The sequence below is a fragment of the Anser anser genome (assembly GCF_964211835.1).
Source record: "Anser anser genome assembly, chromosome: 4".
Taxonomy (NCBI): domain Eukaryota; kingdom Metazoa; phylum Chordata; class Aves; order Anseriformes; family Anatidae; genus Anser; species Anser anser.
Window position 1 is genome coordinate 72,657,985 of NC_139724.1, and position 15,481 is coordinate 72,673,465.

The following is a 15,481-nucleotide window of genomic DNA, read 5'->3' on the forward strand; positions in this document are numbered from 1 at the left end:
ACACTGCACATCTCTGCTCGTGTGCGTACAAAAGACCACCACGGATTTATTATGGGGCCCTCTGGCAATGCAAGTTGTAGCTAGTCTCTGGTTTCAGTAAGGAAGCTTTCTCTATAAAGCTGGTAACTTCAGCAAGTGTGTGAAATACAGTTGCTTCGAAACATTTCCTAATAATTAACCCCTTATTAATTAGGTGCTCCCTGTTTGTCAGCTCCAGAGCCACCTGCACAGCAGGAGATGGCTGGCTACACGAGGCTGTAGATTTCAATGAATTCACTGGTTACGCAGAGTGTTCAGTAGCTGTATTTTTTTTCCAGTTCATCATACAGAAAAGTTCTGAAGTACATGCAGCACTTAGTGAATACATCTATATACAGTCAGCCAGAATCGAGATAAAAATCATACAGCAGTCAAAGTAATTATTCTGGCCTGCCAGATACATTGAACAGACTAAGGATGTTGTCTTCTTTATTTTTCTTAAAGAAAAGATTAAGACTTTATTCCAGATGTATATCGAGCAGTGTAACAAAACCAGCAAAACGTCAGCCTTTGGAACCGTGACGGCCGTTCTCGGGAGGCGTCGGCTGGACCATTTCAGCACAGGGCTTTTCTGCTGGTCGCAGCAAAGAAATCACATGGGGTGCACAGGGATGATCCTTACTTAGTTTGGATAAACGCAAAGCCCGACACCGTGTTCTCTACTTCAAGTACGATGCCAGATGCGTAACAGGTACCCGAAACAAACAGCAGGAAGGAGACTGTGATTAACGAGCGCTCTGTCACGAGTACAAGGGCTTCGTTACGCGGGAACACGGAGTTCAGGGAGCAGTGGGAGGCAGCAGGTTGTTTACACGAGGCTGAGGAGCACTGTATCCCTTCCAGCAGCTTTCTCCCTCTCACTAGCAATAAATAACCCGATTTTCCTTCCGTGCTGGGTTTGCGCCTACACAATTTAGATTAGCGGGGGGTTGTTCTGCGGTTACAGCGACAAACATGAAGTCCCTGTAGTTGATGTGATCCTGATTCAGTAGTTGGCAACCACTGTAACTGCACTGATGCTGCTGTGCCAAGAACAGAGGCACAGGATGGCACTGGGCTGCTCTGAACCTCATGTCTTCATAGCTGAGGTGAATTTATGGTGAATCCGTGAAGTAATTACAGCCCCATTTACCACAGATCAGATGCAGTTTCCCTTCAGCCCCAATTTCACTTAAAATAACGCACGTTACGCTTGAGCCTTGTGCTGGCTAAAGGCTGCAAGCTCTAGAGGCCGGGTTTCCGAGGGCCGGCTGCTCACCAGCAGCGTTGGGGCAGCCTCCCCTTGAACGTTGCGGGCTGTTCTGGGCTCCGCAATATAAAAGGGACGTTAAGGGCCTTGAAAGCACCCAGAGGAGGGAGACAAAGCCGTAACAGGGCTGGGGGCATGTCCTGGGAGGGGCAAGCTGAGAACTGCGGCTCACCTACACGTGCCCAAGGAGCCTCCACCTCTGCATCTGTTTGGCCACGTCCTGCAAACTGTTTGCCACGAGGGGTCAGCATCGGTGCGGGAAGGCCGCTTACTGAATCAGGCTCCTTCCTCTCGCACAGGCTCCAAAGAAAAGCTGGACAAAGGACTTCATGTCTGGTGTTTATTTGAAATAAACGTAAATAGCCGAAGGGTGAAAGGACAGACCTGGGGCAACACCTGCAAACAACCTGTGCGGGACGAGGAGAAATCAAAAGCACGCGACGGGTCTCCTGGGTACAGAACGCTACGGCACTACGTGGACGTGGTGAGGCGTTCACATTTCTCGTCTATCTATACACAAATATACAGCTCAGTTGATAATTTAATACATTATTTTTTTTGCCAGACATACGAAAAGGTTTATTTTTCTCCTTTATACAGTGAATGTTTTGAGAGATATAAGGCAACTCCCTTGTCAACGATTTCACCTCAGCACTTAAGAAAATCTAAACAGTCAAGTTTACAATAAAACAGCAGATTAGACACAATTAATATTTTCAGTGAGAATCAATGTTAATGCAGCGTGTCTGAGAACAGAATTTGTCAAATGCTGTGTAGCTCTATGGTTTGGTTTTTTTGGCATAATTGAGTGCAAACTTGTCAGCTTTTTATCTTATGGCAGCCTATTGCATCGCAGGGAAACGTAGCTTGCTTGCAACAGGATTTTATTTCTGCTAACACTGCAGGCAGTTCTTCTCTTTCTTTTTAATGCTTGCCAAAATAAATCAAACTCCAAAGCTGCTTAAAAATAAAACACACAAGCTGAGCTCCTCAAAGCATTTGCTGACTACATTATAAGGACTGACTCTTCTGTAACTGCTATTTAGGACTGTGGGGTTTTTTACAATTTACTTTCCGAGGACTTCTTCCTCCTTGCCCATTGCAAAACATGATTAATTAGCACGTGTAAAGGAAATAAAATTCTCCGGCAATGGGGCCAGATATTGTGGCAGACTCAGGAAGCACCTACTTGCTTTCCCCACTTCCTAGCCGGGTCAGAAAAATATTTGTGCGCGCACGTAGCCCGTTTTTCTCTTCCCCACATACCTAGGAAGCTCTGGGGGAAAGCTCGAGGCTGCGTCAGGCAGGGACAGCCGGGATATCGATGCACATCCAGCAGAGAAAAGGCTGTAAAGGCCACGTCAGCTTTCTCTCTGAGCCTGCCGCACTCCGACCGGCTGTTGGCATCCTGGGCTGCGCCTGCACTAGCCACATAGTCCTACTCGTGGTCCGGGCTGCGCACGGATCCGTCAGTGAGGGCAGTTCTAGGTAACGCTAAACGTTTCGTCTAGTCTAGGAGCTAGGTCCGAGAGCAAACACAAAGGGCCACGCACTTAACTGGTGTGTGAATTTCACATGCGGAACACTTACAAGAGACACCAACTCGAAGCACAAACACACAAACCCTACGACGTCTTCCTCTTCTTGTACACGTCTCATGTATATATGGATACAAACACAGCGCGCCGCCTGGGTCCTGCGGCTCTACCCAAACCCCACGCTACAGGCGGAACTCCAAAAGCAGCTCGGCCCCGGCGCCCTGCTCTGCTCGTGTAAGCGAAACTCCAGCACCCCACCAGGAGAGCAGAACGCCGGTGCCGTTACCTGCAGGGGAGAGGGGTTCGTTTTCCCCCGGAAGCAAGTCGCTAAAGCGATTCTAATGCGTGTTGCCACAGCTAGCACACGACTGCCTCGCTCACGCTTCAGAACTGTCGGTGGAACATTTGCCACAAGCAATACGCTCCGTCGTCCTCCACACAATACTCTCCTGGCTCAGGCTGATCAAAATTAAGACTCCCCTTTCCTTACCTTGTTGAAACCATTCATCTTGCACCTCTCTTCCTCGTCCTCTCTAAGTTCTGTCTCTTTAGCGCAATGGTTGGCTCAAAATACAAGTGACCTACTTGCAGGAAGAGAAACGGCATCGCAGCTCAGCCTTCCCTAACGAGTCCTGGGCATTTTGAACAGCCAGAACACCGAGATACTTGTTACATCGCCGCTGCCTTGAGGAGGAAGGGAGGGAAGAGAAATCCATGGCTCCTGCAAACCCACTTCCTTAATGATAAAGCCACAAATAAATACACTGTCGATGCATCATCATGAGCAACTGATTATTTTCGCCTTCGCTGTGCATTCACAGGGCCAGAGCTATGCAGACACAAGTGAGGGGTGTAAATGTACAGCCCGACAGGGTTAGCACGAGTGGGGGGGACTCTGCAAACAAAGCGAGGGCTCTGAATCTGCAGGGCTCTGTCAGGCTGGCCTAACCACGTCACCGACAAACGCGAGAAGCATGGAACAGGGTACAGAGAGAGGAGAGAGAAAGGCCATGTCTACAACGCTGTACATCGAAGCACATCCATCCCGCTGCTGTTTCCTACGTTATTATCGAGTAGCTCTTTAAGGCAGAAGAGAGACATTCTGTGGATCTTGGTGCTATTGGCTCGTTGCACTCACATTGTTTCAGTGGCAGAGGACGAGGTACTTTTCTTCCTGAAGCGAGGTCTAAGGGTCCTAGGCGGTGCCTGCAGAGAGGCGAGAGAAATCATCATCGGCACGTTAGGAAATGTCGTTTTCTTGCCTTAAAACTCACCTGTCTTTGTGGCACCTCTGCGGTAACGATCCTGTTTCAGGCATGAAGAAAGAGAGAGGCACATCTCAGCCCTGAAGTTCAATAATGAAGCACCAGCTGAGGACTAAACCCTTTCAGAAAACCTTTGTAGACCCTTACCCGAGTCAAACCAACACCTGGCACCTCTGGCACCTGGTTAAAGGCATGGCTAAAGCTCGCCAGTCACACAGTGGTCAAAGCAACCAGGTTAAATCGGTGCAAATTCCTGCAGCCACTGGATCCAGAGAGCAAAGCGCTGGTAGGAAGCCCGCTCTGGTGTTTCCCACCCACCTTGCTCCGTCCAGCCCCTCTGGGGGCACAGCTCCTCGGGGCACCGCGAAGCACGGAGGGTCCCCGAGGTGGAACACGCTGCGCCTCTCCCTCCCACCAGGCAGAGCGCTTGCCAAAGATCCGCTTCTTGCTGGGGAGGCCGCAGGCACGCTCCGCTGACATCGTTCTGGAGGAGGACTGCTGCAATTGTGCCTTGCAGCCAGCTCATGCGGAGGGCTTTAAAAAAATTGAGCAGCAGGCTCAAGCGTGGAGCTGCACGGACAGACTCCCAGGCCAAGTGCCCACAAGAGCCGCCGAACGCCCCAGAGGAGCCAGACCAACCCCATGAAATCGGCTTCCTCTGATTAGCCCCGTTCCCCAGACCGAACTGACTGAGACAGAAATTGGTTAGAAAAGAAAGCAAACAACAAAAATATTCGTTTGCATTGCGTAATTCTCTCTGAAAAGCTTTGGCTTGGCCCTGGGTCTCGTCAGATTCACAGAAAGAAACGGTTACCAGGTGCTGCAGAGGAGCACAGCTTCTCTGAAATTTTACCCCAAGCCCCGAGAAGCACCGGGGACCAGGGTGGGCTGGCTGTACCCAGCAAGGCACGGCCGGCAGAGCAGAGCTGGGGAAGGAAGCTGCTGTGCGCAGCCGTCAGGGATCCTGCCACAGCCACAGATCCACCCAGGCCCTGAGCTGCTGCCTCAGTCTCCATCTGTAAAGCAGGAGCCCTGCGACGCAGCCCGACAGCTCGAGCAGTACCTCCTGCAGCTTGGAAGAGGGCTTCTTTGGGAAGCCAGCCCGCTCTTACAGCAAAGCAGCCATCAGCTGCCCAGTAAATATCCTAAATCAGGAACGAGGAGCTCTGCCTCCCCTGGCAGGCCGCCTGGCAGCTGGGAGAGCAGCTCCCGAGGCTGCGCCTTCTCACGGTCAGAGCGGAGCAGGGTCCTGCGCCTGGGTCTGGAGAAGTTTGGTCTGGAGAAGAGGAAGCTCAGGGGAGGCCTCATTGCTCTCTGCAACTGCCTGAGAGGAAATGTGGGGAGCTGGGGGTTGGCCTCTTCTCACAGGTAACCAGTGACAGGACGAGAGGGAATGGCCTCAAGTTGTACCAGGGGAGGTTCAGGTTGGAAATGAGGAAGAAAAAAAAAAATCTCTTTACTGAAAGGGTCGTGAGGCATTGGAACAGGCTGCCCAGGGAAGTGGCTGAGTCACCGCCCCCAGAGGTATTTACACGATGTGGTGCTTACGGACCTGGTTTGGTGGTAGACTTGGCAGTGCTGGATTAATGGGTGGATCTGAGCATCTTACTGATCGTTTCCAACCTAAGTGAGTCTCTGAGTCTACAGCATCCCACCAGGAGGAGGTGTGACTGCTAGCCAAACCACCCCGGGGGAGGGGGGACCAGACCACCTCCCCCACGGTGGAGATCTGGCTCAAATCCCAGCGCTACATCAGGGCTGCAGGCGTGGCTCCGTTCCCCCCCGCCCAGGGCATTAACAAACCGTATTTGTTAATACCAGGCCTGATTCAAAAGCTGTTGAAATCCTGAAGTCACTGGTTTTGGTGGGGTTGGCCAGGTGCATACTCAAGCAAGAGGGAGCGGGCTCTGAACTGGGAGCTCCCTGGCCGTGGGTGCTGGCAGTTCTCACCCCCAGTACCTTGTCTCAGGGACGAAAATAATAATTCCTCTACAGATAGGAAAAATGAGTGGTTGATATCCACATCCTCTCACCAAAATACCTTCATATTATGACATGGTTCAGAGCTAGATCCAAGTTTTGCACTTCAAAATCTAACTGCGAAGCCTTGTGTAATCATTATTTCCACAGGTGTGGATTCAAGCTTCTATCAGGGAATCCACACGTAGGAAACTGAGTGTTCCCCCCGCAAGACTCACCCCTGAAAGACTGGACATGTATTGCTTTGGGACTCTCTTTTTAGACCAAAGAAAGATGTTCATTCAGATATTCAAAGAACTTCACAGAAGGAGGAACCTTGGCAGCAGGCAGTACCTCAAGGGGCCGATCCTTCTTTTTGGGCCTTTTGTTCATGGATGCGCAATCCAACAAATCGTTCTCCTCATCATCTGAGAACACAGAGCCTCTCGTTTCACAGTTTGCCTGCCGCGGCTTTTCATATTTATCGTTCACATCTATTTAACGTGGCCGTTTATGGGCTAAACGTGAAGACAAAGGACGAGGAAGATCAGTGACGGTTTGATTCACGCCCCACCAAACCCCAGCTCACTGCAAAGCCATGCATCTTCCAGGGATTAATAGAAAAGTTCACACTTCACACGCCAGTAACAGCAGCTGTGGGGTTAGAAATCAAAATGACCTCATTTGCAAAGCCATTATAAGCTCTATATGGACTATTTATGTGGAATTTAGGCTAAATTCACGGTCTCTGATTTTCTGGAGGTTGACTCTAGAAAGAAATTTGGTTGTTTGGCTCAGGGATAAATGAAATAATTGATTTCTTGAATTGCTGATTCCATCCGTCGTTCCTACAGGTGCCGTTTCTAGAAGGAGCGTCCGCTGGAAGACACCAAGTGAGTGCTGAAGCCCTGCGGGCAGCCTGGAGACAGCTCCCTGGGGTGCAGCAAGTGCAGCAGCCATAACTGACTGGAGGCTGGGAGAGCTCCAGCCAAGAGCCCAGGCTAAGATCCACTGAAGTTAGCCAAAAACTTCAACGGGCGTTGAAGGGGCTCTCAGTAGGTTGTGTTGTTACAAGACCAGTGGGGAAAAGTCCTCTCCTGTCACTACAGCAAACCCTACAGCCTGCTACCATTGATGGATCTGCAGGCAGAGTGCGGGACCATGACTACAGCTCACTAACACCTGCGTGGCTGTTCTCACCCTTGTGATTTACAACATGATCTTTGCGGGGCTGGTCATTTGGACGATGCATTTGCTGCCTCAAATCCAGGCAGTGAAAAAAGACGGTATTTTCAGCGGCCAGTCCAAAGCACGAGCTATAAAAGGGACACCCAGCGCGACCAAGCTCCCTGCATCTCTGCGGGCAGTTTCTTCCCAGCAGGGCTGGAGCTTTCTTGGTTTAACTGACAGTCACACTTTTTTTTTTTATTCTAAAATATGGCAGGAGTGGAAGTGTTTGGTGCTTAGACGACATGAATCACAATTGCTGGGTCTCTGACTAGACTGTGCTACAAGCATACATAGAAATGATGTCCTTCTTGTCTCACAGAAATAATGTACTTCTTGTCTCAGCCTCGCTGCAAGACTCTGCTGGACCAAAGACTTCAGCAAAAGGATTCCTAAATGTCTGATCACTGTTAATCTGTTCAGATCCTTAAAGCACCACATAAATGAGTAACCAAAAAGCTCTTTCAGCCAGGTTATGGAGAGACGAGGGGAAGCGACCTGGCTGCAGCAGCACCGCGTTCACAAGCAGGTGACCGGGGCTCTCGCCAGTGCCAGACTCAAGTCTGAGAGCCTGTGAGATGAGATCTCAGCTCGGGGTACGGATGCTGCAGGAGAGCAGTGCACGCCGTCCTCTGGCTGCTGCCCCTGTGTCTCTTCCCCTTTACCACCACTCCCGTGGGCAGGCTGGGACACACCGACACAGGTTCTCAGAAGAGCTGGAATTTGACTTTTATCCCAGCGGTACCGAAAATGCTGACAGTCGCACTGCAGAGAGGCCTGGGATGATGCTGAATTTTTATTTTTTTCTGTATAGGACTGTAAGGATAATACTAAATGTTCTTTAAATCACTTGGCAAAACAGTCCAGGGACATTCTATTTCATTTCCAGTTCTATCCTTCCACTTGGGAAGTGAGACATCCAGGAGGAGCCTAGCTTAGGTCATCTTGGGTGCAGGAGATGGCCCTTGGTGCCTCTGTACGCCGAGGACAAAAGGAGTCAAGCTTGTTTTAAAAGCTGTTTGTTCAGAGCTTGGACACAGCCTGAACCAAGCGTGCCCAGATCTGCAGCCTGTAGGCCAAGCGCTGCCCCGACACCAGTCCATGTGTCACCTCCCCAGAGCTCCCTCAGATACAGACTGCAGGCTGGACTCCGGGCAGGCTGGTGCCAAAAAATGGGCCGGGACTTCTTCAAAGTGCCTCCCTGAGGCACCCCCAACACCCACCCAGCCCTGTGCCGCTGCGGGGAGATAAGGGGAAAAGGGAACAGGCCAGAGGATGCTGGGGAACCAGAAGTAGAGCTTCCCTGTGGAGACACCAGCTGCTGAAGCAGGAGCACAGAGGATCAGGCAGAGGTGCTCTGCTGCCTTTCTCCTGCTGTCAGCCACTCGCCGCCAAAGGAGACAGAGGGAAGCGTCGCCCTGATAACGCTCCCGGGAGCCCCACGCTTTCCAGCCTACACTGCTTCCCCATTACTTTTTTCTCCTGGACTGGGTGCTGGGTCACAAAGACGTCCAGGAAGCGCTGCCAGCTGTGTCGTGCCTCCCCGAGCAGCAGGGCAGACGCGCAGCGCTCCCGTGGGCTCCTCCACTCCCCCCAGCACCCCGAGCACCACGTCCCTGGCCTGGAGCTGTTCTTTGAAGCCTGGGGGAGAGCTCAGTCCCCAGGCTGGCACACGCTGCTTTGACCCCACAGCAGAGAGGTTCCCAAAGTCCCCTGGAAGCTGGGCGGAGGCCCTCTTCTCCCCTGCTCCATGTCACTGGGAATGAGGCACCAAAACACACCCACGTGGGAACCAGTTTTGCTTCAGCCTCACTGACCTGGAAGAGTGAAAGCTTCTGAGCGCCGGTGGGAGCAGATCTTGAGTGCAGGCATCCCCCGGGAGCTGGGGGGAGAAGGGAGGATCCCCTGCCCGTCCTGGCTCAGGACATCACTACTGCAGGAATCCCTACCTCGTACTGAGCTGGGGCGCCAGACTTTGTCCCGTGGTTGTGGGAGCATCGCGCTGCTGTGGGATGGGAGCAACTCGTCTCAGAAGGGCTGCGGAGCAGGGGCCAGCTCTGATGTTGGTTGTCTGCAAATGGGGCAATTACAGGATGAAAACTAACTGCTACACCAAGAGTGAGCCCTCTGCAGGAGGAGAAAACGGGAGTAAGGCGGGGAATGAACCAGAACACCGAGCAGATGTGAGGAATTAGCGGGGAAGGAGGCTTACAGTGAACAGATGGGGTCTGGGCCACCGAGGTTTGGCTCTGGAGAAGGGGCAGATCAAAGAGCAAAACGCTGTCAGGGCTGGCACAAGCTTCTCGAGGGCAGCGCCTGGCCTCGAGTCAGCTCCTGGGTGTTTCTAAGAGCTGTCTCCAGGATCTGAGGCTTTGGGGCCTCAGGCCACCATCAGACGTCCCCAGAGTGGCCGAGCCAGCAGCGTGTGCTGCTCCAGGCAGTGCTTCACAGCCAGGAGGGGGCTGGGTAAGTCCGAGGGCCTCCCCTGGCTCGGTCGCCTTCAGGAGGCTCTCACTGCCCACCTCAGAGCCCAGTACCTTTGGGGTGCCTTCACCTCCCACGTTTCTGCCTCCACACCTCTGCGGGGAGGAGCAGAATCATTGCAGAGATGGGAAAACCGCTGCTGTCCCAGGCTGAAGCTGCTGCTGCCTCCTGCAAACATGTCTTTTCGGCATCCAGACCAGATTATACTCCTCTCCTCTCTAAGGCAAGGCAAAACCTGACTGTATACAGTCTAAAGAGCCCTTAATTCCAGTTCCTATCACCCTGTCCTAATTCCTTCCAAGGGAACCCATGTAATATAAGCAACACGTTGGGTGGGAAGTCCTGAAGTTGGGCATATTGCAAGCTGGAGTAGATGCCTGAGCAATTTGCAGAGGTGGGATCAAAGCTATTAAATGCACCACAGGGAGCAACCCTGCATGGGCAAGGAAACGTGGGGCCAGATCTTCGTCATCGTTACTCTCGGTGATTCCACATGGGCTGAAAAATCTCCCTGGCAAAACCCTTCCAGCACAACACAATGATTCTGCAGCAGGCTGCTTTGCCAGCACTTGCTCTGTTATTGACTAGGCTCTGACCGGTGCTGCCGTGTGGCTACGGATCACCTCCTGTGGGTTTACACGAGTGTAACAGAGGTCAGGGCCTTGCCCACTAGCTCCAGATGAGCGAAGGACTTTGATAAATAAATATCTGGACACTGAAATGTTTGGACACGGAAATACAGTGGGAATCAGGCTCCCCAATGCTTTTGAGAGGTGGACCCTCTTTATTTTCCTAGGTAATACTTCTTGCTCCCATCACTGTAAGTCCTCGGGGCACTCGGACAAACCACAGCCACTACAGCAGCAGGAACAAGGTGGTGTATTATTGGAAAGGAAGACGAAGTCACTCCAAAGCTAAGCCTTTCTGGGGGATCCTTCATGTAAGGAGCTTTGCACAGCACTTAGTAAGAGCAAGAGAGCGGATATTTATTGTACACTGGTGATCAGCTTCGTTTCCCTGAAACAAAGACAAATTTGCCATCATTTCCAAAAGGCATTGACCCAAGTCACGTCCTTCCCCAACACTTCTCATTGCCAAACCAAGAAATTAGAAGCAGCCAACTCGACCAGCCACAAAACGGGGGCAGACAGGAGCTCAACTTTCCGAAGCTGAAGTCAAGTGCAACCAAAGCAAACCAGTCCAATCGCATCGTCAACAAAGTCACCGGTTAACGAAAACACATCCCACAAGTGATTAGGTTGTTAAGTGCTAGGCTATTCCAGACACCTCAGAAGAAAACCCATGCAATCTGTAACACTTACATCCGAGTCCCATAATATTTACATAGAGAAAAGGAAAGAATAAACTGTTAGGGGAAAGCATTTGGGTGTAAAAGGGGAAGGAACATTGGTTCAGAGCACAGAAATCTTCACCTTTGCTTTCATAACATCTGTGGTTGAACTGGAGGTTATTAAACAGCCAGGAATGTTTGAACTTGGTTGCTAAAATGCAAATGTACTTGAAGAGCCTACTGATTTTCTATGGAAATGTTTCCTGCCCTGAAATTACTAACATAAATATTAAAATATTTTTAAATACCAGAGAAACTCCCAAACTGCCATTCAGAGGTACTGGTGCAAATTGACACAAATCACGCCTGTAAAAAATCGATTCAGCATTTAAAAGGGAAATTTTGAGGAATAAAATGCCTGGAGCAATGGAAAGCAGTTGCTTGGTCTTTAAGCTCAGTGAAAGAAAGGTTAAAAAAAAAATCTGTAAATCCCCAGCGCGAGAGCTGGAAGTAAAACTAGCTACGAACAAGAATGAACTCACCCAGACCATTTAAATGGTTTTGTTCAGGGACACACAAACAGCTCCCCTGGTGAAAAGTCGATTTGTTTTTAAGAACAGCAGCACACCACGAAGAAGGGGCTGGGCACATCTGATACAGCGGTAAGGTGGCTGGTTTAAAACACGATTAAGTGAACGTCCTACGGGCCAGCTGGCCGTGTGCGCTCTGTCACCTTGCCTGCAGGGTGACGGTGCAGGAGAAGATCCCACGTTATTTTACTGGGAAGGCTCCGGGGCTGGCTTTCTGCTGCAACGCCTTGTGTAGGGCTGGCAACGCCTAGGCTAGGCTGGCTGTCAGTCTGTAGCGTCGAAGGTGTGCGTTACGGTATCGGTGGCTGACACGGAGCACAGCCCTGCGGTGCACGTCCCCAAAACACTCCCGTTGGTCACCTCTGAAGACCCTGCACGTCTCTTACAACGCCTGAGGCACCTGATCAGCATTCCAGTATTAAATCCCCCCTCGGACACATGCAGCCACGGTTTTCCTGATATACAACGGATTTTAAATACCTTTACTCTCTACAAAGACTAAAACCGTTCCCCCCTCTCAGCCATGCCAAGGAAGCTGTCCCCAGCAGCACCTGAGTTAGTTGCGATCACAGCGCTGACTGGAAAACTTGTTATTTCTGAAACGCAAGGCCCAAGCAGGCTTGCTGGACGTTGCCCAGCACTTAAGCATTCACCAGGCACTGCCAAAAGACAAACAGGCATCCCTGGAGATTTTCACCCTGCCCTCCCCGAAGGGGAAAGCAGGCACTCAGGGAATTGCCTTGCTGTTCCTGAGGGCTGCGGGCTGGCTTTCCACAGGCCTTGGACGTAGAAGGGATTCGTCAGAAACGTGGGTAAAGGCTTGGGAGGAGCTTGGAACAAGGTTTTTGAACAAGGTGCCGAACAAGAGCAAGAGGAGCTGATACAGAAGCTGTCAAGAAGATGTGGGAGGACGCCCAGAGGAACACGCTTGTGTTTCGTGAAGGCACCAGAGCGGAAGATGAAGGTCCTGAGCTGTGTCGATACCTCGTCACGTGCAGACCAGCTGTGGTGAGCCGGCTGGGCACCGAAAAGCTCCTCTCTGGTGAAGCAAACAGCTTCAGCAGCAGAGGAGCCCACCGTGACAGGGACAGATCTGTTCCCACACCTCGTGCCGCACTCAGCCTGGTCTCCAGCCGCTGCACGGCACCCGGGGGCCACAGCCTCAGGACACCGCCGGGCTTTGGCCCAAGCTGTTGTTAACACGTCGGTGCCTCTCTCAGGATATTACCTAGGAGCTGGGTGGGCGGACTTCTGTGCTCTCCTAAGAGCTGTGGGGTTTTCGTGAGTCAGGCAGCAAGAGAAACAATTCCGTTCCACCTGCAAGAGCACTGAGGGAACTGCTCCTGCCAAGAAGGCCGCCTGACGGCCCTACGACAGCCTCTAATATCCTGCTTGATGTAAGGCCTGACTATCTGCCCGCTCAGATTATAAACTCTTTGGCAACGAGTACTTGTAAAGTTTGCGTCCTGAAAGTGGCCACACAAAGGTTTGAACCAAGGGAAGATCCGAGCCAACAGCGCAGAACGATTCAGTCCTGGCTAAGCAAACTCGGCTTCTTTCTTCACCTTCCTTCTTTTCGGCTTTGAGGAAAAACGTTCACATTACGTAGCCAGGGAGCCGTCCCCGAGCGACCAAAGCTGCCCTGACAAAGGAGCACTGGCGATGGCAGGCCTTTGTCTGAGTGCATTAATGCTTCCATCGCCCTGGAGACAGAGAGCGGGCAGCCCGTGCAGGCAGAATGAACCCTCGGAGATGGAGCCTCGGCGCATTGCTATTGACACGGCCTGAGCGACTGCATTATGTCAAGGAAAAAAAAACAAAGGCAGGCCAATCTGAAAGACAGAGCACTCAATTTAAACCAGACCAACATGACTTTGGGCCCGATTCGTAAACACACTGGGCTAATTACCGCTGTAGCATCATTGAATGACTTCCCTGAGATTAATTCGTGCTGATTAAGCACTTAGGGATTCAACGATTCTTTTATAAATACCCCCTAAAGAGGCAAATCCATAAAATCGGTTTAGGCTCAGATTAGAAGGGTGCTAATAAAAATGTACTGTGAATCCAAGTGTTTCAGGTTTGCGTAAGCAGATGCAGCTTTAAACGGGCTTCGTTCTCCTGCACAGTGGCACACTCGATGTGCTAGTGCAGAGTTGGAAAAGGAGAACAGGGAGGGTGACAACCCAGGCGCAGGGCTCGGCTCGCCACCTACACGGTGTGCGAGGAGACAGAGGGTCGGGCTGGGATCGCCAGACATCACCGCTGCACGATGCTGCGCGGCACAGCCGGCCGCTCTGGGAGTGACACTGCCTTGTCACGGACAGCAGCGGCTGCAGCACGGTGGCAGCCCCGCGATCCTTCAGTCCCCGGGCTGCCTTCAGGCCCCGGGCTGCCCGCAGCGTGCACAGCAAACAAGAAGCACATGAGCTGAGGTGCGCAGGGATTACCAAAGTCTGTTTCCACCACCGAGACGCTGCCCGTCTGGGTTTCTTCTTCCTTCCCGGACAATGTGCTTGGCAGCCCCATCCTCCGGCATGCCCACAGCAGAGGCCTCCCTCTCCTTTCATCTGCCGTGGGGACAGAACGCAGAGGGGCTGCGGCTCGGCCCTTCACAGCCTCGCTGGCTGCCACAGTGCTGAGAAGACCACCAGCAGCCGAGCTGTCTGCTACGCCCCTAAGTTTATAAACGTGAGCAGTGCGGGACGTTTTACAAAAACATCTCTAGCACAAACCGAAGCAGGGAGAGTCCGTTCAAGTGTATTTCATCATACCAGGGCCTGCTTCTAGGCTTTGCCATTTATCCTGCCTGCCCCAAACACAAATGTCCTGCCAATAACGTGTGCCAAGCCTTCAGGGACAGAGCACGACAGGGCTGGGGCCGAGGGAGGGATGCTCTTGCTGAGTTCCCCGTGGTTTTGCACTAGTCTGACTGATGCTATGAGGTGGGGGAGTGACACCGGTGCAGCGAGGACAGCGGAACAGCCTCCAGAAGAGAAAGGAGGGAGGGTTTTCTCCAGGGAAACGCTCCTTTGGGTACCCCGGGTCAGTAAGGTGAGCAGCACCGCAGTATTGCCATCAGCGCACACACGGCTCACACAGTGGCTCGCGGCCTGGCCTTCCCCTCGCTCACTCCCTGGTGTTAGGACACGCGGTGAGTAGGGGCAGCAGGAGCAAGCCAGGCTGGGGAACGCGGCCATGCCCAGAAGGGACGCGTGGGTATCGGGGCGCAGGGAATCCGGCACTCACCTCTGAGGAGTCGGCACACCGAGCAACACGTGCACACTGAAAGAGGAGCTGAGCGTTAGGAACTCACCCAGGTAAGCCACTGCCTCTCAGATAACGCTTAGCGTGGCTTCCTCTGCTGGAAAGTCCCGAGGTGGACTCCAGGGCTCCTGTCTGTGTGGGGACGATCGTTTCTCTTCGCCAGCACAAAGCTCGGGGCTCACCTGAGGCTGTGCTAACGGGTGCTGAGGCTGGCACTGCGTACCCTGGCCCTGCTCTCACATCACGAAACAGAAATAACTCCTGGCTAGAGGGGACCGGGAGCGTGGAGAAGCAATGTATAAGGTTGCATGCTGACAAACACAGGGTGCAGTCCTGGGGCTTGTATTGCTGCGTGCCTGGATGTTTTGTTCAGTGGGCTGAGGCAGGACATTCGCACGCACTCATGCAGTCACTCATGGCTTCTGAAGGAACCCAGAACCACAGAATCACTGAGGTTGGAAAAGACCTCTGAGATCATCTGGTCCAACCTTTAAAACACATTCCTAGATCCCCGACCTTCTTAAATCAGGGACACACCGAGGAGCTTTGCAGCGGAATTGCAGTAATGCAAG

At 52.2% G+C, this 15,481-nt stretch overlaps 1 protein-coding gene across 5 annotated transcripts in view; it reads right to left on the reverse strand.

Moving 5' to 3' along the window:
• Positions 1–280: 280 nt before the first annotated feature.
• Positions 281–15,481, reverse strand: part of REEP1 (receptor accessory protein 1) — an 83,083-nt gene continuing 67,882 nt past the window's right edge. For 2 of the 5 annotated variants that reach the window (XM_083835000.1, XM_083834998.1), the window contains exon 7: positions 6,576–9,348. In XM_083835000.1, the coding sequence (XP_083691126.1) occupies positions 9,197–9,348 (152 nt within the window). In that variant the 3' untranslated portion in view covers positions 6,576–9,196. The other 3 variants (XM_083835002.1, XM_083834999.1, XM_083835001.1) reach the window with 3 other exon arrangements.